The sequence below is a fragment of the Nasonia vitripennis genome (genome assembly GCF_009193385.2).
Source record: "Nasonia vitripennis strain AsymCx chromosome 3 unlocalized genomic scaffold, Nvit_psr_1.1 chr3_random0004, whole genome shotgun sequence".
Taxonomy (NCBI): domain Eukaryota; kingdom Metazoa; phylum Arthropoda; class Insecta; order Hymenoptera; family Pteromalidae; genus Nasonia; species Nasonia vitripennis.
The window spans coordinates 3,177,421-3,202,352 of NW_022279623.1; the positions used below are offsets into that span (position 1 = coordinate 3,177,421).

The 24,932-nt window shown below is 33.6% G+C and overlaps 3 protein-coding genes across 10 annotated transcripts; all 3 read right to left on the reverse strand.

The window, feature by feature from the left end:
- Nucleotides 1–6,702: 6,702 nt before the first annotated feature.
- LOC100118625 (lipase 3) lies at nucleotides 6,703–11,092 on the reverse strand. Of its 8 annotated transcripts, none has more exons than XM_032601760.1 (10): nucleotides 11,032–11,092; nucleotides 10,042–10,171; nucleotides 9,681–9,770; nucleotides 9,418–9,598; nucleotides 9,024–9,138; nucleotides 8,055–8,298; nucleotides 7,816–7,974; nucleotides 7,473–7,700; nucleotides 7,040–7,176; nucleotides 6,703–6,819 (listed from the first exon to the last, which is right to left on the reverse strand). In XM_032601760.1, exons 2-10 carry the CDS (start codon nucleotides 10,048–10,050, stop codon nucleotides 6,807–6,809), a joined length of 1,176 nt encoding a protein of 391 aa, XP_032457651.1. In that variant the 5' UTR covers nucleotides 10,051–10,171; nucleotides 11,032–11,092; the 3' UTR covers nucleotides 6,703–6,806. The 8 variants fall into 8 exon arrangements, with proteins under 8 accessions (XP_032457651.1, XP_032457650.1, XP_032457652.1 ...); XM_032601759.1 differs by lacking the exon at nucleotides 11,032–11,092 and adding an exon at nucleotides 9,844–9,865 and having other exon boundaries at nucleotides 10,042–10,166; XM_032601761.1 differs by lacking the exon at nucleotides 11,032–11,092 and adding an exon at nucleotides 9,844–9,865 and having other exon boundaries at nucleotides 9,024–9,123; nucleotides 9,944–10,073.
- Nucleotides 11,093–13,129: 2,037 nt separating this feature from the next.
- On the reverse strand, nucleotides 13,130–13,878 carry LOC116416660 (lipase 3-like). The gene is made up of 3 exons (XM_031925769.1): nucleotides 13,703–13,878; nucleotides 13,514–13,628; nucleotides 13,130–13,418 (listed from the first exon to the last, which is right to left on the reverse strand). Exons 1-3 carry the CDS (start codon nucleotides 13,875–13,877, stop codon nucleotides 13,130–13,132), a joined length of 579 nt encoding a protein of 192 aa, XP_031781629.1. The 5' UTR covers nucleotide 13,878.
- Nucleotides 13,879–21,754: 7,876 nt separating this feature from the next.
- Nucleotides 21,755–24,377, reverse strand: LOC103316344 (CTL-like protein 2). Its single transcript, XM_031925726.2, has 8 exons — nucleotides 24,226–24,377; nucleotides 24,053–24,112; nucleotides 23,839–23,967; nucleotides 23,659–23,764; nucleotides 23,298–23,588; nucleotides 22,739–23,200; nucleotides 22,166–22,427; nucleotides 21,755–22,064 (listed from the first exon to the last, which is right to left on the reverse strand). Exons 2-8 carry the CDS (start codon nucleotides 24,075–24,077, stop codon nucleotides 21,774–21,776), a joined length of 1,566 nt encoding a protein of 521 aa, XP_031781586.1. The 5' UTR covers nucleotides 24,078–24,112; nucleotides 24,226–24,377; the 3' UTR covers nucleotides 21,755–21,773.
- Between the last annotated feature and the right edge of the window lie 555 nt (nucleotides 24,378–24,932).

Here is a 24,932-nt window from a genome sequence, read left to right on the forward strand (position 1 = left end):
CACTTTTAAAATTTTCGTTATGACTTTTATATTATTAAGCACAAGTATAGTCATTTTGAAGAATAAAATTTGAACATACCTATTCAATTCTTTAGAATAAAATCTTCACTCCACAAATTACCTCCAATATTTGATTTTTGTATCAAATAAATTATTATAAAATTCATCAAGATGAAAAAATGTTGTGTATCAATTTGAAAAGAAATAACGTTGCGGATAATAATATCAACAAATATTCTGTTCAAAGAAGCACATAATTTGTATAATAATGAGAGCATTGCGGCAAATTGAATAATGAAATCTCAGCCCGAACCCGTGTCTAGCTGCTCTCCATAATAACCAAATATCCTCGGCACTGCTAATTCTCTCTCGTCGTTGTCACCCCAACCTCATGCACGCCCAAATGACACAATCCCGTCGCGTCGCTCGTTCGGTAGCGGAGTAGTAGTAGCAGCAGCAACAGCAGCATTGTCCAGTAGCCCAGTTCTTCCGTCTCGCCGAGCAGCTTCTCGACCACATTTTGCTTGGCCCTCTCTTCGAGCAACATCACCTATTTCGTGCACCAGCGAGCTGTTCCTCGAGTTTCTTGGCGTCGTCGGCGGCCACGAGCGCCTTTGAGCCCGGCAACCCGCGTTGCTGCCTGTATTACGGGGAGACCCCTTCGCTGGCGCACGTCTCTATATAATACAGTCGCAGCCGACACACACATGAAATTTGCATGCTCGCGCGCGTATCCTCGCCGCTCGCCGCGCAAGGTTCTCGTGCTCCAAGCGATAGCGAGAGGAATGCATGGGCTTGTTCGACATCATCGGTAGCCTCGGAGATTCCAAAGAGGATTTTCCGAGGGCGCGCATGACGTGCACTTGAAATTTCGCAATATCACTTGAGTCCTCGGACTCACTAATGCAATCCGCTCCTGGAATATTTCCGCACGATCCAGTACGCGCGTATTGAATCGTACTTTGCAGAAGGCATTTCAGATATCAACTTTTTTAGCCCCTACTGCTGCCTTCCGCGTATCAGGCTTCATAATGAAAATGCTTTTGATTTCTTTTGTTCTATATTTTATCGAACTGATTTCAATTTTTCTCGTGTACTTACGTCTCGAGAAATCGTTATTTTGTACTCGTTATTGTACAGAATTTTAAGCTTTGAACCATGAGCTCAAGTATCATTAAAGCTTGTAAATGAGACAAGCTTTGATTTTATTATATTATTATATTATTTTATGATTACCTCGAGGATTACCTTTGCGTTCAATTTATTTTTTGCCAATTTTAACATTTTTGAGCCCTAAGTGGAAACCCGTTACCTGCTCATACCCTTTATCGATTAGTCTGACCCAAATACAACGTTACTACTGAGCTTTTGCTAATGAAGGGACTATTGTGTGCTTGAACAATTTTCCACTTGGGTTCAATCAAAGACAACACTTGCTACTAGCATAAGTTCACTTTAATAATAATTAATAACGCAATCAAAATTAAATATTTACATGAATTCTTTTGATACGTGCCGAAAACAAGTTTTAGTGTAACAATTTTGCAGTAAAATTATACAAATTTGTAAATATAATTAAAGTAGACTTTTACAGCGAGCCTAACAATAATATATAATTATTCAATAATTATTTTCTGGTTTTATCATCATTATTATTGTTTCTGTGTCAAAATAAAGATTGTGTTGAAGTAACGGTATAGTTGTTTCATTGTATCACTGAATAAAGTTTCAAAGCAATTTCGATTAAGAAGCTCTGATCAGGAAAGCGGTTTACTTCACGTTGAAATGCTTTACAAATTTAATAAGCACTTAACATTCTCACAAGGTTTCAATGTAGTCTAAATTTTTGATTCAGTGAACATTTTTGCAAGGTGAGAACTCTTGATAAATTTAAAAGCTTGGAAAGCATGTTATAAATGTTACGAATAGATTAACTATATAAGTCTTCATTTTCACTTGTGTCGAATTGGTAATGATTGTTAGCTGATAACCTACTTCTACTTTACTGATAAGTGTTGAAAAATTTGTTACTAATCAAAAGTTCTAAAGCTTGGGTTCGATTTTAAACTTATAAATCCTTTCCTCGGCTTCCTTCTGGATTAAAGCTGTTTCAAGTAAAGTGCTTTTCGCGCTGTCCATTCCGCTCTTGTCACGGAGCTCTTATCGCCTAGTTCGCTCGTTCGTTCGTTTCCCGCGAGACTGACATCTAGCCAGTAACAATAGATAGTTTCGGTCCAAAATGGTTGACCACACACTTTTAGAGCCGCCTACAGAACTTGCAATTTTCCCGAAGCGTACGTGAAAGCTGTGCTAGGATGGTCGTATTCAAACACATCGCTTTCCTTCCTTTTGCTCTTAATTTGAAATCGTGCAATTTAAACGAGAATCAATTTGATCAAATAAAAATTATATCTGTATATATTCTCAAATAAAACTGTTGCTATATATGTACAATTTTCACACTTTCAAAGTGTATGTATCTTAATATTTTTTATAGTCTTTTTAAGATATTACTTTTATCAAAATCCGACATTGTGCACGAGCTTGGCTATTCAAAATTTTATTGAGATGGACATATCTGTATCATCGTATACATCCCTTTTACGACTGCGACTATGTAATACCTATATATCATAAAATAAAAATCTGCACTTGAAGCCTGGTAGAAATGTTAACAGTTAATAAGCTAAGTTTTAAAACACTTAGCTAAGTTGTGGTTAACGATTTAACTAAATAAGCGTTTAACCGTTATAAATGCATAGATATGACGCATTAACTCATGATAAAATATACTCATACTTTTGCTTGAAATTTGTCAAATGACGGTTTTTTTTTACGTGGCATTTGGAACTCGAAAGTTCATCGCCTCATCTACGCAAGCCTTCCATGCTGCCCTATCTTGTGTCAACCCCACCCAAGATGCACCTCTCCGATCGACACCCACCCGTCCTATTTCTACTAGATCCGCTTTTACGTTGCCCTCCCATCTACGTCTAGGTCTACCTAGAGGTCGCGTTACCATCGGCCTGCCCTTCATGACACGCGCTGCCGTACGGTCGTCTCCCATTCTCGCTACGTGCCCTGCCCATCCCAATCTGCGCGATTTTATTATTCTGTTAATATTTGGTGACGCGTACAGATTGTGTAACTCATCATTGTGTAGTCTCCTCCATTCCCCGGTTTCCTCATCTTTCTTCGGCTCGTATATTTTCCGCATGACTTCAAATACCCTAAAACGGTTGTCCGCCTGCTTAGTGAGAGCCCACGTTTCGCACCCGTACAGAACCACCGGCAGTATCATTGTCCTGTATATTCTTATTTTAACGTTTTTAGACAATAGCCTCGACTTAAGTAAATTACTCACGGCGTAAAAGCAAGCATTACCCGAATGGAGTCTCTTATTTATTTCGACATTAATCTCGTTTCTATCATTTATGGTCGTACCCAGATACCTGAATTCGCTAACCTTTTCAAAAGTAAAATTCCCAACTCTGAGATCTTCCTCCCCTTTGCAGATGCCTAGCTTATCCACAACCATGTACTTTGTTTTTGATTCACTCACTTCTAACCCTGTATACTCCACCGCTTTTATGAGGATTTCCGCGTTTCTTGCTACCGATTCCCTACAATCCCCCAGTATATCCCATTTTTCTAACGGCATACTCTAACGTTAAGTTGAACAGCACCGTAGAGAGCCCATCCCCTTGTTTTAAACCATCGCGTATCATGAAGGTTCTGATACATTACCGCCTACTCGGACCTTTCCCGTGCTTCCGTTCAGACATATTTGAATTAATCTCACGAGTTTTTTCGGTACAGCGAGAAGTACTAGAATTTGATACATTTTGCTTCGCTTAATAGAGTCGTACGCTTTTTTAAAATCTATAAATAGTTGGTGTATGGTTTCGCAAAATTCCCACTTTTTCTCTAACAACTGTCTTATGGTAAACATTTGATCGCTCGTCGATCTGTTCGCCGAAATCCGCACTGATAATCTCCTACTATATCTTCCGCGAATGGAGTGAGTCTAGCTTGTATTACGTTTGACAGAACTTTGTAGCACGTTGCTAAAGGTGAGATACCCCTATAGTTATTGCAGTCTGTCTTATCCCCCTTTTTAAAAATCGGTATAATGATAGATTCCTTCCAATTTTCGGGTATTGTTTCATTTTTCCAGATGGCACATACTAGATTATAGATTTTGAAAGTGAGCTCGACGCCCCCATATTTGAGTAACTCAGCTGGTATAGAGTCATTTCCCGCGGCTTTGTTGTTTTTTAGTTTTTTAATCGCGGCCTCTACTTCTTGGTAGCTCGGTTCCTCCACATGGAGTTCAGCAGTGTGAATTTCGTCCCCTAATTCTTCGCTATTTTCATGCACGTTTAATAATTTATCGAAATAATTTTTCCACAGCGACAGTAATTCGTTGTCATTTGTTACGAGGTCCCCGTTTTCGTCCTTCATCAATGGCACTCTACTCCTAAAACCCTTTCTGATGGCGTTAATCCCTCTGTACATTTCGCGGGGGTTATTTTCCTTACTGTTAGTTTTTATTCTCCTAATAAGATTCTTTTGATACTCCCGCTTCTTATTTCTGTAGATCGCGCTCGTCTGTTTCCTTACGTTAGAATACTCTTCTACGGTCCTATCGCTTCTATTTTGTAAGCTATCTAATTTAGCCTTTTTGCGCCTTTCAAACCAGAGTTCGCACTCTTCGTTTGTTCGCGGCCTCTTTTACCGTTTTTTCGATGTCCCCCCATAAGCTATTCGGTCCGTCATTCCCCTCCGGCGATGTGTTTGCTTCTTCAAGTGCCTGAAACCTGTTATTAATTTCTATCTGGTACCTAGTTTGCTCTATTCTATCTCGTAGCTTCTCAGTATCGAAGCTTTCTACCTTGTTTGCTCGCTTACTATTTTGATTCGCTACTAGTCTAGCTCTTAATTTGGCTACTACTAGGAAGTGGTCCGAGTCGCTATCTGCCCCTCTGTAAGCCCTTACGTCGATAACGTTAGTATGACGTCTTTTTTCAATGAGGAAATGATCAATTTGGTTCTGTGTAGCCCCGTCCGGCGATGTCCACATTGCCTTGTGTATGTCCTTGTGCTTAAAACACGTAGTTTTGATTATAAGATCTTTTGCCGCCGCGAAATGTATGACCCTAATACCGTTATCATTGCTGGCTTCGTGCAGACTTTCCTTCCCTATAGTAGGCCTAAATATTTCCTCCCTACCTATTTTAGCATTGAAATCGCCTAATACTATTCTTATGTCGTAAGACGCGAACTGGTCGATTACCTGCTCTAAAGTTTCGTAATAGAGATCCTTAGCTTCCTCTTCTTTATCCTCCGTAGGACAGTGTACATTAATAAATACATATCTATACCATTCACCTTCGATAATGATGTACGAGAGCCTATCATTGACGGATTTGAAACTTTTAACCGAATGTATGATGCTTTTGCTTACGAGAAATCCGGTGCCTAGAGATCCCCCACTCCCGGCCCCATACAGGTACGTGAAGTTACCCGATGCTAGTACTCCACCATCTGGCCACCGCGATTCCTGTATTGCTACCAAATCTAGATTGTACCTATCAACTTCCTTTACAAGTTCTTTAAACGCGCCTGCTCTGTATAGACTGCGAACATTCGAAGTTCCGACTCTTAAGTCCCTTTTGGTTCGGATTTGATTTTTTTGAGCCATGATGTTATGTTAAACCCGCGCGCTTTGGATCTTGTTCCGATCGCAGGTGAGTCCACCGTTCTAGGGTGATAACCCCCATACCTTTCTAGAACTAAGTATGAGAGCTTTCCGACTTTGACGAGGACAGTGTCAACTCGTCGTCAGACACACTACGGTTTCATTCTCGCATCATAACGCCCCCCTGCAAGGCAGCGCGCCTTCGCTGGCATCGTTACCGCGTAAGACCAGGTGACGAATCATTCTACACATCCCCTTTCGGGGCAGTTGTCATCGCTCCCGCATCCTCCTCGGCAGCAGGATTTTTGCCCCTTTTTGTAATGTGTGATGAAAGAGATAGATTGAGAGATAAGAGATAATGTGAAGTGTTTTTTTGTTGTGGTGCTTGCGTAGTGTTTCTAGATGAATTCGTTCGATAGTGTGGGCTCATCACACCCACGTCTGTTCCTATCGGCTGACCGCGGCTGCTTATTCAGTTTATTCGCAGCTAACCTCTTTCTCTGGGGCTGTTCCTCTATCCGCAACCTAAGGACGCGCTGTGTAGTGGTGATAGGCACCCACCCGTCTGATCTGGACGACAACGCCCAAGACCCGCTTAGGGTAGCGGCATTGTAACAGGTCAAATGACTGTTACAATCCAAAAATTGTAGAAAAATACGTTACAATCGTAAAAAATCCAAATATTAGTAATAAGACATATATACGTTTTAATGCCAAAAAAAGGGAAAAACAATTTTTAACTTAATAATAACTGATGTGGTATTATAGATACGCATCACTAAAATATTAGCAATATTTTAATTAATTTTTTACATTGAAATTTGATAAAACTGGCCAATTAAACTTAACTTTTTAACGAATTTCAACCATTAATTTTCTACCAGGGGACATACTATGATATATGTGCTTCAACTCTGCCTTGAATAAATACAAATATATATAATAATACAAAAATTAAATTGATATGACTATTTTGCAGTGGTGAAAATTAAAAATATTCATTTTTGTAATATAATGGTTTATTCAATAATTTTTGACAGAGGTTTTGATAAGGTGCGCAACAAATCCTTGAATTAATATGTGTTATGAAGAGTGGTGATATAGTCTATCGTTGATTTCTGAAATAAGTACATTACAAATTATTGAGCTAGTAAAATTAAATATCAAAAACGTATTCCGATAAATAATTAAAATATGAAATTCATGCAGAATTTATGGATTTCATAGTATAAATGAATATTTTTCAATAACTTTAAAGACATTCATCTTTTTACACCTTATCATATAATTATATTATTGTAATGTTATAATTGTATTTTTACAAGTACTTTTACTTACTTGAAGATATCGAGAATTATGTTATAAACGAGTTCAGTGGCGTTTATTCCCCATATAAAGTCTCCATGATTAAATCCGTGACCAACATCGTACAACCCGATTTTGTTTGGCACCTGTTCATAAAAATGTACTATATCCTAAGAGGTAATATATTATTCGATTAGTTAATTCATTATGATATATGCATTTTATAATAGAATTTTGTATAATGATATTGCGAACTATCAAATTATATAGAAATAAGTAATTTCAATTCACAATATATTATACGTACTAATCTGGCTTAAGGCTGGGTTTTCGCGAACATGCAGAAATACGCGAGCCACAATAATCTTATACCAACACTCAAACTACACTTTAATAAAATTCTTCGCGAACTTATTATTATACGAATATGAGCCTTCAGCCATTATATTTATACATAAAAACGTACTTCGGCAGTTACTAATATATCATTATCTGATAAAAATACTGCAACAGGTACTTTAATTTTTGTTAAATCATATTTTGGTGGTTCGGTACTATTATAAATCATCAAATTCGTTTGACGTCCATAATCAAAATTTCGAAATTCATTTACGGTCATTTGCTGTAACCAATGGCAAAATAATCTTATTGATGTTCCAGCTGGTAGTTTGTCCATAAATACTGGCAGTTTAGCCTGAAAATAAAAATAAACATACACGTTTTTTGTAATAGTTGAAAGAAATATACTATACTCTATAGTGCCTGTATAAATCGAATAGATATAAGAAATTCTCGTGCTTTTTGCTTACATAATCGAGTTGATCAGGGTTGTATCCAAATATATAGAATAACAAGTTGCTCGCATATGCTCTACCAATAATAGGTACTTTACTTAATTGGTGGAAAAATAAGTCAGTAAAAATGTTCCAGGTTAAAAATTTATGTATACCTAAAGTATGCGCAAACGACTGTAAAAATATAAATATTATATGATTTGAGCTTAAAAATAACAATTCCAAACTTTCCTAATTATTTATCAAATTAAAACCTGCAACGTTTCCCAATGTACAGCAATCGCTTTCAGTAAATGGTGACGCGTATGACTTTCGTAAACTGCTGGTACAAGACCAATCATCGCTCTAACATTGTCAGCCATACGTGGTCTTTGAGTTGCCATAACAGCAAAAGTTGATCCACCCATCGAATGACCCACGTAGAACATAGTGTTATTAGTAATTTTGGAAATGTACAATATTGTAGCAGATACATCATAAAATCCAACTTCATGCCAGCTGCATAAAAATTACAGTTATTTTAGTATACGTAAATACATACTATTTAATGAATATGAAATAGCAAATTCTTATAATTTTATTATAATATAAGTCCATTAAAAATGATGTAATGTTGCAATCTATAACTACAATACACTAATAGGAAAAAAGTTGCCACCACTGTGCTACTAATATACAATAGAATTAATATCGTACTAGACACTATTTTATTATTGCTTCTCATTAGGCAAACTTCAACATGTGTTATTTTTACTATTTTTGCACTCTCCCTGGTAGAAATTACCCTAAGAACTGGCCAGTTACTAGCCTGTTCTTAGATTCATTTCTACCAGGGTCTCAATGATATTAGATAGCATATAAATAGATTTCTCTTTACAGAAATTAACCAAGTGGCGCTGTTTAAAAAATGTTCTGCAAGAATCTATTACCACGGATGATGTATGTACATTGGCTTCAACATTAAGATATTAGCGAATAAAAAATGTTTATTTGAAGTTATATAATTACAGTCAAACTTTTTTAAATAACAGTTGATCTAACTTATTTAAATACGAAATAAGTATTGAAAGAACGTAGATTAAAACATTCTACCAGTGCATTTAATTGACTCGATACGTATCTTACACGTTAATCGTAGGGGGCGCCAAAGATAGTAAATTACATTTTTTTTCACTTTAATAATATTCTGATCATTGATATAACTTTAAAAAAAATATCAATACCTGAAATTCCAAAACTGAGGTTCCGACGAAGATAATTTTACATGTTCTTGAGAATAAACATTACCTCTTGCATTTCCCATCCACACATCATATCCATTATCTGATAATATATAAGCTAAACATTTTAAATATACACATTCGATAAACAGGACACGCTAAAATTTAAGATAGTTAACGAACTGATGAAATATTTACTGGTTAATAATAAACGTTTATATAATCAACTGGCGATATAAAATGCGCTACGCATGTTCTGTATTTTTTCAATTTTTTATTTTTAAGGTTAGGAACTTAAAAATTACCGAATTAAATTGATTACCGATGTCTTTTTTTCACATAAAGTATTTAATGTTGTTGGTGATGAAATTATTTTAAATTATACAGTATGACTTACCAAGAGATCTACCTTTACCACTTTTCAACCAATCGGCTGAACTTGATAAAAGTCCATGTTGTAAATATACTGGAATCGATCCTGTTCGTCCTGGTATGCGATGAATCGTTAATATAAATCCATCTTCTGTCAATACTTTGTGAGTTTCAGCAGGATAATTTTCTTGCAGTATTGCATTTTCCTAAGAATTTATATAAACATCATTATTAATAAATATAAGACGTGATATGAAAGCTATAAGAAAATAAATAAAAAAAACTTACTAGCGATTCTTTATTCAATAAATTATCTTGAATATTGAATAAATTGCATATAACTACAAGTGTAACACTCACAAAAATACTTATTTTAGTCTGCAAAATAAATAATGAATGTAATATTGAAGCTGTTAGCAAACAATAATTAACTTATACTATCTTGTTATACTTGGATTTTCATTCTTGAATTTCTGAAAATATGTTTTTTTATTTTACAAAATAATTGTTTAAAAGTGTTTTGTTATTTTATGTAATAATTTGTATATTACAGTATTGTAAAGGTTTTTCGATCTAAAAACTATTACAATCACTTAAAGAATAAGTTCACGAAATAATCGACGATAAAATGAAGTTTGGTTAGACTCACTGCTATCATGACTATACAGATATTCTTGAATGCCAGCTAAATTATCTGTTATCAATGCACTGACCTCTACATCATGAATCAAATGTGCGTCATCACGGAGTTAATGCGTTTGTGAATGTTTTGGTAGCTTCTATAATTTATATTGAAAGAACATCATCAAACGACCATACAAAAATATGTTGCTTAAAATTAGTAGATTCTGTTAAAATTAAGAACAAGAATGTTATAAGGGATTTTTAAGTAATTTATATTAATTTAAAGTTTGATCCACACTATTCATAGAGGAAGTTTTAATAGTTTTATTCTATAGTGATGATTTAAAAATTAATAATTAAAACTATGTAGTTAGCTGTGTAAAATAAGATTTTACGTAAACAATCTAGGTTCGATTTGATAGTTTTACGAACACACATGACTACAATGTATTGCGCAAGTGCTACGTCTGTAGGAGTCGATAGATAGCTTAGAATGACATTAGTTGCCGAGTTATTCGGCACATGCCCAACGTATGGTGAAAATGAATAATTATAAAAACGTTATGAAACTTTTTTTACCACACAAATAACTCATTTGCTATATTACATTATTAATTGACAAACAATTAAATTAGAAAAATAGTATTAGGCAGCTAGTGCGCAAAGTATATGATTTTCTCATGATTCGAATTTATCTAAAGCGTAGCAAGGGTGACAAAAAGACGATAGTGGGAAGACACAAGAGTCGCACTTGACCAAACTCCGAGTCTTACAAAGAATCATATGATGGGTTAGGTATTTATGTAAGTAATCTGATCAGGGTTAGATCAGAGCTAGATCAGGGTAAAATCAGGGCCGGATTTGAACCAGATAGTTAACGAATGGTTTTGTGCTCTTATTATACCTAATAATTATATTCTCGCTATAAATAAAATATTACACATTCTGTTAGGGGAAAATACTTAACACCATATTATAATCTTAATACTAAAAAATATTTAGTTTTTTATTATACTTTTCTTAAAGTACAAATTCGAATTGTAACCAGTATGCATATTCCTGAAGATATGTTCTTACTACACATCGCTGAATGCAAAGCTCTATGTCATTGTTTTTTGCATTATGAAATCATTCGCGGAACAGGACGATCTACGAAAATAACAAAGTCATAACAGAATATTTTCAATCTGCCGTTGAATAGAGAACTTCTGACTAGGTTTTTCTATTATTTAATTATGTTATTGCTTTAATATTTAAAGGGTACACATTAAATAGTGAAAAGATATGATAATCATTAAAACATTTTAAAATAGCTGTCTTGTTTTAACAATATTGTTTTAGACACATATTTTTACAATTAAAATATTTATTGTTTCTTTCTAAACAATAAAACGTCATCCAGCGTGTTGTAAGAATGCGTTAGTGTAAATATTATCAATTACAAGTGGTCATCTAGATAAAGTTACTTCAATAAGTATTTATGTATAATTAAATTGTTAAATGGCTAATTATAGAATAAATAGAATAATTACCTTCTTTTTTATAATGTTAAAGGTTTAGTAGACACAAGAAAAAATTAAATATATCTAAAATAACAAAAAAATCCCATAATGCAAAACCTATTCATTTTATAAATATCTTACATTTGTACATTGTTAACGACGAATACAGTTCAATAGTGTTTAGAATGCACAATTTAAATAACAAAATTACGCAGTCTGTGCTTTGTCCCATTCGTATCCACAAACTATACTTAGCTTACTGTAGTTGACACGAAGAGTGTTTTTTATAGATCATTGTACAGTCTATTATTGTACAGGTTAATTTTATTTTATATAAGTAGTAGTTACAAAAAATCACGGGATCTTCGGACTCGATCTTTTGCTTGTTTTCTTTCCAAGATTTTTAAAAGTAACCGAATACTTACTGATAAATACTTCACACACTTAATCTGTATGCATCAGTTCAGTGATATTCTTTTTAGAGAACAATGCATCATACAATAACACGAAAAATTATTATTTATTTTAATTTCTGAGTTGAGACGATTTCAAATCGTTTCAAATGTTGCTGTCATTTAGGACTCATATAATATCTAGTCATTACTGTATGCTAGAGATCAGTGTCATTGCTTACAAGAAAATTGTTTTCTTATAAGCAATATTTAGCATTAATAAACTAATTTTTACTTGTCATACAACATTAAATTTTTTATTATATCAATACAGTTTGCGATTAATTTAGTATAGTATATATAAAAATGTAGTCAATAAATCTGGAGCATCCTTTGCCAATAAGAAATCGAAATGACTAAAATTGTTTTTAATTTCATATAGTCCTAATTTATGCGGCACTTGATTGTAAAAATGTCGTACATCCTAAATAGAGGATTGATTATATTTCTGTTATTGTGTTACATACAAATATTTAATTTTATCCTTACCTCTGTGCTTACTATTAAATCATTATCAGATGAAAATACTGCAATAGGTACTTGAATCTTTGAAAAATTATATGCATGTGGGCAGAACACTCTTATAAACCATCATGTTTATTTTATCCCCATAGTCAAAATTTTGAAATTTATTTATTTTTATTTGTTGTAATCAATGGCAAAATAATTTCAGCGATGTACCAGAAGGAGCATTACTCCAAATACTTGGTAACAAAGTCTTGCAGGAATACGAACCTTTTTTTAATTATTCGTAATTGCATACGAAATTAGAAAATAAGTGTTTAGAATACATACATAGTTTAACTGCTTAGAATTGTAACCTCCAACGGCAAAAAGTAAATTACTACATATATGATTAGCAATATCAGGTATTTTACAAAAATGATATGCTAACGTATTAAAATTATGATTTCGAGGTAACAATTCATGTATACCTAAATTATTTGCAATAACCTGGAAAAATATACAAATTAATATGTAATGAATTTAGAAACTGTTACCAAGGCAGAAAATGAAACTATAAATTATATAATAAATGATATAATGTCGATATAATAAAAAATTTATAATATAAATTTATTTCTGGTAAAAAGTTTGCTTCTATGTGTTTATATCTATATCCGTAGATATTAAATATCAATTGAACCCTTTCTTATCTCTAAGATAAATATCCATATCCTAATGAAAGTAATTTTACATTAACCTGAAATGCTTTTGTAAATTTAGATAAAAATTTCAATATTGGCTGTTTTATATGATATTCATAAACTACAGGTGCAAGTCCAAACATTGCTCGTATATTTTTAGCAATATGCGGTTTTTCAGCAGCCATTACAGTAAATGACGAGGTACCCATTGAATGTCCAATATAGCATAAGGTATTGTTTGCTATTCTTGAAACGTATGTGACACAAGCCGGTATGTCATACACTCCCAGTTCATTCCAGCTACCAAAAATAGTAAAAATAATTATTAAAAAGGTAAATTTTAAAATGCTTATGATTCTAAAAATTAATTGTTCAAAGTCTAGTAGAATATATACCTAAAATCCCAATATTCTGGATTTCTTGTTGATAATCGCTTATGGCGCTTAGAGTAAGTACTACCTCTTGCATTTCCTAACCACACATCATATCCATGATTAGATAATATATATGCTGAAGATTGATACGCGTATATTAGTTGATACAGCCATTTAAAATAAAGAACGGTTTAAAAAATTATCTATTACCAAGTGATTTTCTTCTACCACTGTGCAACCAGTCAACTGAACTTTCAAAAAGTCCATGCTGTAAAAATACAGGAATAGAACCCAAAGGTCCTGGTATGCGATAAACAGTTAACATATACTCATCGTCTGTCACCACTGTATGAGTTTCCAAAGGATAATTTTCTTTCATTATCATGGTTTGCTGAAAATGTATTATTATTATATTTTTTCTATAAGAATTAATAATATAAATGAAAACTTACCGGTGTTTCATTATCTACAAATTTTCCATGAATGAAATTTTGTTTCGAAGTAAAAATAAATGCAATCAGTACAGTTATTTTGAAAACCGACAATAAAAAATAAGAAAACATGTTCTTTCATTTAGCTATTTATAATTGTAAACATTAAAAGCACACCATGCTTTACGACAATAATGCTGTCTTGAGAAATCGGCGCTGATGGTTAAATTTATTTTACAAATAGATTCAGTTTACTTAAACTATGTTTATCCGCACGAAAAAATAAACGTATAAAATATTAAACATAAACTTTTCACTTATTATGTAACTGAATTTAATTGGAATCTTTTACTTTCACTTAGTACGCATTATGTTTTAAAATTAGGGCACTGTGTCTCGGTTGACTTACTTAGCGTTTGTTCGCAGAAACCTTACTGACTCATTAGTTTTAGCTGGATATTTTGAAGAATCTGGTTTCCATAAATTGACCTTCTGGCGAGAGAAAGGGCAGAGTACAGTGTACACGTAGTATGCAATTTTTACCAACAATACGAGACTACTTCATTTGCCATTTTGTCTTGATCTTGTGTATTCGAGTTGTTAATGTTATAATTTATACTTAATTATATTTTTACTAATCTTATAAAGTAATGAAAAATAAATTTTAACTTTATCAATCTAATTGTTTAGCTAAAACTTTTATTAAATTATTGGGATCAATAAAGTCAATATCGGATAAAAATAATGGCTATTTTTGTTGCGTTAATATACTAAAACAAATAACAATAACTTATATTTTATTCCAAAAATCTTAAAAGGATCATTATCTATATATAGCTATTACTTGTTGAAAAACTTAAGATAAATTACACCATGTTAATGGAATTTTAATGACGAAATTTTCAAACAATTTGAGATATTTACATGTAATATCGATTTCTAAAATCAGGATGTAAAATGCTTAAACTCATATAGTTTCGAAATTATAATAAAATATGAAGTCATGGTACTTTTTTCGTAAATTGTTTAACTTACAAAAATAAATCATAAATTAATTTGTTAAAATAGTATTGAAATTTTATTTGTAAACATTATCATCAATAAATCATAAATCATGACACAAACATTTTAATAAACAATAAAAAAGCTGTTTTAGTTACACGTGCAAAGCTAGTAAAAAAATAATTTGTCTGATTGCTTGAAAAAAAATTTTTATCCCAGAACCATCCGATCGGTTTTTCTGACGTACTAACGTCAAGTGTTTTAGTAAAATTATCCTAGACTTTTTCATTTCTATTATTTTTGTTCAGGGCATTTATTACAAGATCACTTATTACAAAAATCTCAATGACTTACATATCACTGAATAAAATAAGTGCAATATACTACATTACAATTGGCGATGGCGCCACCCGAAAGTAAGCCGCCTGACAAGGCTGATATAAATTTTTACAAGTGCCATAAAAATAAAAAAGTTTCAATTGTGATGTGTTTTATTTGTGGTGGTGTTTATGATAAGAGTTGCTTTGAAAGATTGAATAACACGAAATTCATTGGAGAAAATATGGTAATTTTCCCTGAACACAATGCCATAACCTCAAACTACGATGAGTCAACACTAAATGAAGATACAAGAAAAGTAATTGCACAGTTAAGATTAAGTATGATAAACGAAATAAGAGAAATGGTATTAAATGAATTAGAAGAAGATAATACCTCCAGTGCCAGTCAGCAGGATGAGGATGAAGCAAAAGATATACATAATCTAAAGAAAGAAAACAAGTTACTAAAATTATTAAACATTGAACTACAAGATAAAAACTCATTACTCAAAGAACATCTGAATCATGTTAAACAAGTTAAGAACAAGTCTTTTTCCCAAGTTCTTACTGATGAAATTCCTAAACAAAAACGAATTCCCAAAATCATTATAAAAAAGAAAAATAGAGATGATGGTAATGACCTGAAGAGAAATGTCACTCATTATTTGAACAAAGAAAAATCAATTCAAACAAAGAAAGTGATATTCAAGAATGATAGTGAAGTTATTATTAGCTGCATGAATGAAGCAAGTGCTATTGATACCGAAAAATCGCTAACTAAGAAATTATCCAATACATGTACTATTGAAAAGGAAGAGGTTAAAAAATCCAGGCTAAAATTTTAAATAGGGTAGTTAAAGAAGCAAAAATAATATATGATAGAGATCAGGTTGTAAAAAATAGTGGTAATCCCAGAAACTTGTGGAGAGTAAACAAACAAAAAATAGGTAAAAATGCGAAAAAAGATAGAAATATAAACCAGATTTATGATGATAGGAAAAATTTAATAAATAATCATACAGATATTGCTAACCATTTCAACTCTTACTTTAGTAGCATCGGCAAAACATTGAGTGATCAAATAGTGCAACCAATGAATGTAAACGACAAATTACCATAGATAAATAATAATTCTATTTTTATTACGCCTACTAATTACTTTGAAATTACTGGCATAATTCAAAATATGAAATTAAAGAATGGAGGAGTAGACAACATAAACTCTAAATCACTAAAAACCCTAACACAGTACATAGTAGACCCACTGGTACATATTATAAATATATGCATAGAAAAATCTATATGGCCGACTGCGTTAAAAAATGCTGATATAATACCGATACATAAAACTGGAAACAAGAGGAATATAACTAATTATATACCAATATCTTTAATATCCAATGTAGCAAAGATCTTCGAAAAAATCATTTATAATAGAATATTGAGTTTTATTAGTACATTTAATATTTTATCCAGTAATCAATATGGTTTTGTTAAAAATAGAGGTGCGAAAGATGCTCTGGCAGAAATAACCAAGATTATTTATGAGAAATTAGACAATAGTACCCCGATTGCAATCACTTTTTTCGATCTTGCGAAAGCTTTTGATACGGTAGATCATAAGATACTACTTGATAAACTTTACAATTATGGAATCAGAGGCACGGCACACAAACTTATAACAAGTTATCTGGAAGGTAGAAATCAAAGAGTAAAAATTAATGACTGTATAAGCGAATCCAAAACAATTACTACGGGTGTACCACAAGGTACTATCTTAGGTCCACTGTTTTTTATTATATATGTTAATGATCTCTTGCAAAATATGCCTGCAAATTCAATAATATCATATGCGGATGATACAGCAATTATTTCGACGGATAGTTCTTGGACAGGAGTAGAGGAAAAAATGACTAACTACCTGTATAAAGTAACTAACTAACTCTAACTGGCTTACACTAAATAAGCTATCACTAAACATTGACAAAACAGTTTGTATGACTATCGGGAACTACTCTGATAGCGTACCTAAAGATTTTTTAATACAATTGATGGCAAAGACATCAAAAGAGTTGAAAATACCAAGTACTTAGGAATTATTTTTGATTATAATATGAAATGGATAAATCATATACAGTATTTAATAAATAAGTTGAAATATATGGTATTTATTTTTAGAAAGATTAATAGATTTATGCAAATTAAAACTTTAAAAATTATATATTATGCATTTTTCCATAGTGTTATAAATTATGGTATAATAGCTTGGGGTGGTGCTTACTCTACTGCTACCAATCTATTACAAAGGCTACAAAACAGAATTTTGAAAATCATAAACAAAAATAATTTTGCTCAGGATAATCCATTGAGTATTGGGCAACTATTTGCATATCAATCACTAATATACCACTACAACACATTAAAAGTTAAATTTTTAAATTCAGAAAGCAAAACTAGGAATAAAAGCATTCAGATACCTAGGAGACTTAAGACTATAAGTAATAAGAATAGTTATATTAAAGCCATAGGAGTTATATAATGATCTGCCAAATAACCTAAAAACTTTATGCTCTAAGAATTATACTTATAAACTAAGAGAATGGGTTAAGTTTCACATGTAAAAAAAAAATTATTCTTTTTTATAAAATTAATAAGAAATATTGATAATGTATTTATAAATTGTTATGTATTCTGTATACAAATTTTATTAAAATGTTATTAATCAATCTTTCATATTGTAAAACTGTTAAAGTGTAAGTTAGGTACTACATATATTGAAATAGATTTTTATTTTAGTTATAAGGAACTATAGTTAGTAAGTATACCGGCCTCGCGAACAGGTAACTGCGTTTACCTCTGCGGGAATTTTACTATTATGTAAATAATGTGTAATTTTTTGTCTGGTTAATAAATAAATAAATAAACATGCATTTATTGTTTGTAATTTTATAAAAATCTGTTACAGTGCCGCTACCCTAAGCGGGTCTTGGGCGTTGTCGTGCAGATCGGACGGGTGGGTACCTATCACCATTACACAGCGCGTCCTTAGGTTGCGGATAGAGGAACAGCCCCTGAGAAAGAGGTTAGCTGCGAATAAATTGAATAAGCAGCCGCGGACAGCCGAAAGGAACAGGCGTGGGTGTGATGAGCCCACACTGTCGAACGCATTCATCTAGAAACACTACGCAAGCACCACAACAACAAAAACATTACATTATCTCTTATCTCTCAATCTATCTCTTTCATCACACATTACAAAAAGGGGCAAAAATCCTGCTGCCGAGGAGGATGCGGGAGTGATGACAACTGCTCCGAAAGGGGATGTGTAGAATGATTCGTCACCTGGTCTTACGCGGTAACGATGCCAGCGAAGGCGCGCTGCCTTGCAGGGGGGCGTTAGGATGCGAGAATGAAACCGTAGTGTGTCTGACGACGAATTGACACTGTCCTCGTCAAAATCGGAAAGCTCTCATACTTAGTTCTAGAGAGGTATGGGGGTTATCACCTCTAGAACGGTGGACTCACCTGCGATCGGAACAGGATCCGAAGCGCGCGGGTTTAACATAACATCATGGCTCAAAAAAATCAAATCCGAACCAAAAGGGACTTAAGGGTCGGAACTTGGAATGTTCGCAGTCTATACAGAGCAGGTGCGTTTAAAGAACTCGTAAAGGAAGCTGATAGGTACAATCTAGATTTGGTAGCAATACAGGAATCGCGGTGGCCAGATGGCGGAGTACTAGCATCGGGTAACTTCACGTACCTGTATGGGGCCGGGAATGGGGGATCTCTAGGCACCGGATTTCTCGTAAGCAAAAGCATCATACATTCGGTTAAAAGTTTCAAATCCGTCAATGATAGGCTCTCGTACATCATTATCGAAGGTGAATGGTATAGATATGTATTCATTAATGTACACTGTCCTACGGAGGACAAAGAAGAAGAAGCTAAGGACCTCTATTACGAAACTTTAGAGCAGGTAATCGACCAGTTCGCGTCTTACGACACAAGAATAGTATTAGGCGATTTCAATGCTAAAATAGGCAGGGAGGAAATGTTTAGGCCTACTATAGGTAAGGAAAGCCTGCACGAAGACAGCAATGATAACGGTATTAGGGTCATAAATTTCGCGGCGGCAAAAGATCTTATAATCAAAACTACGTGTTTTAAGCACAAGAACATACACAAGGCAACGTGTACATCGCCGGACGGGGCCACACAGAACCAAATTGATCATTTCCTCATTGAAAAAAAGACGTCATACTAATGTTCTTGACGTAAGGGCTTACAGAGGGGCAGATAGCGACTCGGACCACTTCCTAGTAGTAGCCAAATTAAGAGCTAGACTAGTAGCGAATCAAAATAGTAAGCGAGCAAACAAGGTAGAAAGCTTCGATATTGAGAAACTACGAGATAGAACAGAGCGAATTAGGTACCAGATAGAAATTAATAACAGGTTTCAGGCACTTGAAGAAGCAAACACATCGCCGGAGGGGAATGACGAACCGAATAGCTTATGGGGGGACATCGAAAAAACGGTAAAAGAGGCCGCGAACAAAGTACTGGGTAAAAAGAAAAAGCCAAAGAGCAAACCATGGTTTGACGAAGAGTGCGAACTCTGGTTTGAAAGGCGCAAAAAGGCTAAATTAGATAGCTTACAAAATAGAAGCGATAGGACCGTAGAAAAGAATCTTATTAGGAGAATAGAAACTAACAGTAAGGAAAATAACCCCCGCGAAATGTACAGAGGGATTAACGCCATCACAAAGGGTTTTAGGAGTAGAGCGCAATTGATGAAGGACGAAAACGGGGACCTCGTAACAAATGACAACGAATTACTGTCGCTGTGGAAAAATTATTTCGATAAATTATTAAACGTGCACGAAAATAGCGAAGAATTAGGGGACGAAATTCACACTGCTGAACCCCACGTGGAGGAACCGAGCTACCAAGAAGTAGAAGCCGCGATTAAAAAACTAAAAAACAATACAGCCGCGGGAAATGACTCTATACCAGCTGAGTTACTCAAATATGGGGGCGTCGAGCTCACTTTCAAAATCTATAAACTAGCATGTGCCATCTAGAAAAATGAAACAATACCCGAAAATTGGAAGGAATCTATCATTATACCGATTTTTAAAAAGGGGGATAAGACAGACTGCAATAACTATAGGGGTATTTCACTTTTAGCAACGTGCTACAAAGTTCTGTCAAACGTAATACAAGCTAGACTCACTTCATTCGCGGAAGATATAGTAGGAGATTATCAGTGCGGATTTCGGCGCAACAGATCGACGAACGATCAAATGTTTACCATAAGACAGTTGTTAGAGAAAAAGTGGGAATTTTGCGAAACCATACACCAACTATTTATAGATTTTAAAAAAGCGTACGACTCTATTAAGCGAAGCAAAATGTATCAAATTCTAGTACTTCTCGCTGTACCGAAAAAACTCGTGAGATTAATTCAAATATGTCTGAACGGAAGCACGGGAAAGGTCCGAGTAGGCGGTAATGTATCAGAACCCTTCATGATACGCGATGGTTTAAAACAAGGGGATGGGCTCTCTACGGTGCTGTTCAACTTAACGTTAGAGTATGCCGTTAGAAAAATGCAGGTTAGCCAACTGGGCGCAACGCTTAATGGAACAACGCAGATACTAGGCTACGCAGATGATTTGGATATACTGGGGGATTGTAGGGAAACGGTAGCAAGAAACGCGGAAATCCTCATAAAAGCGGTGGAGTATACAGGGTTAGAAGTGAGTGAATCAAAAACAAAGTACATGATTGTGGATAAGCTAGGCATCTGCAGAGGGGAGGAAGATCTCAGAGTTGGGAATTTTACTTTTGAAAAGGTTAGCGAATTCAGGTATCTGGGTACGGCCATAAATGATAGAAACGAGATTAATGTCGAAATAAATAAGAGACTCCGTTCGGGTAATGCTTGCTTCTACGCCGTGAGTAATTTACTTAAGTCGAGGCTGTTGTCTAAAAACGTTAAAATAAGAATATACAGGACAATAATACTGCCGGTGGTTCTGTACGGGTGCGAAACGTGGGCTCTCACTAAGCAGGCGGACAACCGTTTTAGGGTATTTGAAAATAAAGTCTTGCGAAAAATATACGGGCCGAAGAAAGATGAGGAAACCGGGGAATGGAGGAGACTACACAATGATGAGTTACACAATTTGTACGCGTCACCAAATATTAACAGAATAATAAAATCGCGCAGATTGGGATGGGCAGGGCACGTAGCGAGAATGGGAGACGGCCGTACAGCAGCGCGTGTCATGAAGGGCAGGCCGATGGTAACGCGACCTCTAGGTAGACCTAGACGTAGATGGGAGGACAACGTAAAAGCGGATCTAGTAGAAATAGGACGGGTCGGTGTCGATCGGAGAGGTGCATCTTGGGTGGGGTTGACACAAGATAGGGCAGCGTGGAAGGCTTGCGTAGATGAGGCGATGAACTTTCGAGTTCCAAATGCCATGTAAAAAAAAAAAAAATTTATAAAAATAAATGTATTTATTTTACTACTAACAAATCTTCAAGTTTGTGGTTCATATGATGCCTTTTTTCCTTTGTTTCTTCGTTATTTTTCAGATCATCGAAAATGCAAAGAATAATTGTGTTTATACTTATGCTGAGAAGAATTAATATTGGAAATATCATCAGCAAAGCGCAAATTATTATTGCAATCAAAAACGTATATATCCATGTTGGTTCGTTACTCTGCGATGCAATATAACCGAAAGTTATCGGTAATGTTATCGACACAACGAAAAGTGTCATAAAAATAGCAAGCCATTCTATTGTCTGAAAAATGCACAACTTTTTAGAAAATGTTTAAAATCATAAATTATATTTGCATTGTAAAAATTTTTTTCAATCAAAATTCGTGCTTAAGTCAAGCATACCTTATTCATAATGTAAAATCGTAGGGGGTTACGATAACAAAGATCAGTAGCCATTTGTATGGACCTGGACATTTTTTCGCCGTGAATAGTACTTAGAATCATTCCATTATCAGCTGCTTTACAGAAGATCGTCCACCAACATACTAACATAGTCCACGGTGCTCTCCAAAATTTGCTCATTTTGAAAGTTGAATATACCGAGTGTATTATCGAAACAATAACCCAAGGGGATGTACCGTGTGCCAATGTTCCTAAATGATATCTAAAATAAGAAATTCCATCGTTTTTACATTAAACATTAGAGATTCTTTATAAAGTGTAAGTTAACTAAATAATTAAACAGTTATTTTCGGATAATTTTCGTTTTTGTATAAATGAATCATACTTTTATTATTATGTACATACATGTAGCTACGGCTATAGCCATGATTTAAATCAAGCGCACGTGAATTTCAAGATATAGCACAGTACTGCTCTTTTAAAAATTGCTCAAAATATTTTATAAACGTTGCAAATAATGCGTGATTGTGCATATTATACATGTAATTTGAGAAAAAATAAAAAAATACTCACTTCATTATTGTAACGGCATTTCTAGAAACTGTTGTAAATCCAATAGACTTTTTATTCGTAGTCCAATACCAAGTAGCAAACGTTCCAGAAAGTAGCATTTGGCCAAAATAGAAGATTACGGTTACAAGCCATAGTCCAAATATTAGGTTAATAACGTGGAAGAAGTATATGTAAGATGGCGTTGCAAGATAGGCAATGCAAGATGATATCATACATGAACCTATTCCGCCAACTGGTTTACACATGGTCTTGAATACATCCTCATCACACTCACTTCCATCATCGTACATCAATTCAGGGAGACATTGGCAGCTATCCATTGAACTCATGCTAACTTTTTTATAGTTTGATTGAATCGTCATTAAGTATGAAAATATAGATAAAGTATTTAAAACTGAGAAAATTTCCAAGATGTACACAAAGACCGATAGCAGTATAGAACTTGGGAAATTTAAAATAGCTCTGTAAACAAATAAGTATACATATATTCATTAAATTTATTTATGTAATTTAAAAATAATGTAACTTTTATTGTAAACGATTGATGTTTTTATTATACCGGCAAGATTCTTTTATCACTTCACAAATCACTGTAGTTCCAACTTGCTTGAGAATGTACAGTTTGATACTTGTCAAAACAATAAATACAATACCAGATACTAATTTTGAAAGATTATATTGACCTTCTAATGCAAGAAAAAAGATAGGTATAGAAATAATAAATATTGTTAATACTGCACATTCGATTATAATAGCAGTGTAAACAAAAAATCCAGGGATCCATCGCAATATTACAATATATAGTACTGACAGTAACAAAGCGAAAGAAACAAAACTGAGAATAACATATCTAAAAAATTATAAATTTATGAAATTTTTTTCAATTATACAAATTTTGTATAATTATGTAAACTGTTTACCTCAAATCGTTCATATTTTCTAATAAATTGTTAATAAAATCCATTTTTCTCTCGAATTCAGGATTTGCCTCCCATTGCACCTTTGTAGCATCACCATTGCAAAATGCTTGAATAAAACATGTTAGATGTATAAATAGATGATTAAAGAAGAAACATATTATTAACTAATGTTTTATTTACCGAATATTCCTATGGCGATGTAAAATATGAAAAATATGCTAAAAATTATAAGCGATGGAATATCTGTGAATGTTCGCTTTTTATCTCTAGAAATATTATTTGTCGAGCCATATTCTACTATTGCTTTACCTGTAAATGAATAACTTAGGAGTCAATATTCTGTTTTTAGAATAAAATTTATCATATACGTCTATGGAAATTGAATTTATCTTACTGTTTTTTTCTGAAGTGGCATTCATGATAAATTAAATTCAATCCATGTAAATCAACTTCGCTAAAGATATTAATATAAATAAGAAAATAATATTACTTTTAATCTTTGAAAAGATAAATTCCTTTTAACAAAATAAGTTTTAGTAAAATACTCTGTGTATATAAATTACTTACCAAATGTATTCAAAGAATGACCGAGAATATCACAAATTACAAAGTTGCATTGAAAAAATATATTGAGTTTAAAAACGTTTGATGATACAAGTGCGAAGCTCGCGCAATGAGACCTGACTCAGTACTGATATAAGCACCACTGCCTGTCGAACATTTTCACGCAAGTCGTGCTGGTATTAAAACGTAACTCAAACAAAGATTATTCCAATGTTATTGAGCATATTCAAGAAATACTACTTCTTGACAGGTGTTCAAATAATGTACGAAATTCTGTAATTTGGAGTCATGTACTTTGAAAACGCTTTCGATTGTTATATATTCTTGTAGTACTTCGAGATCATATAGTAATAGAAATGCTATGAAAAGTAATAGTTTCATTAATATATTTTGCGATTAGTTTTTTTCAAAGTATTCATTTTAGTTGTCTACGTTTAACAATTTTCTACATCCTATAAAAAAAACGAATATTGAGTTAACTGTTTACATAGTATACTAGGAAATCTAAGAACACTTCGCGCACTACTTATCATGTCATCAATTTTATCTTTCCAGAAAGATTATTAATTTTGCCGCCTGCTGAGCACTAATAGTTTAAAGCGTTTGTAGCGATGTAATAAAATTTGCGTTCCTTAATTCTTGTACCAGGTGACCAATCATCAATTAAATGCCTTATAACAAAGTCCATCACTTTTTTAAGAGAGGATGAC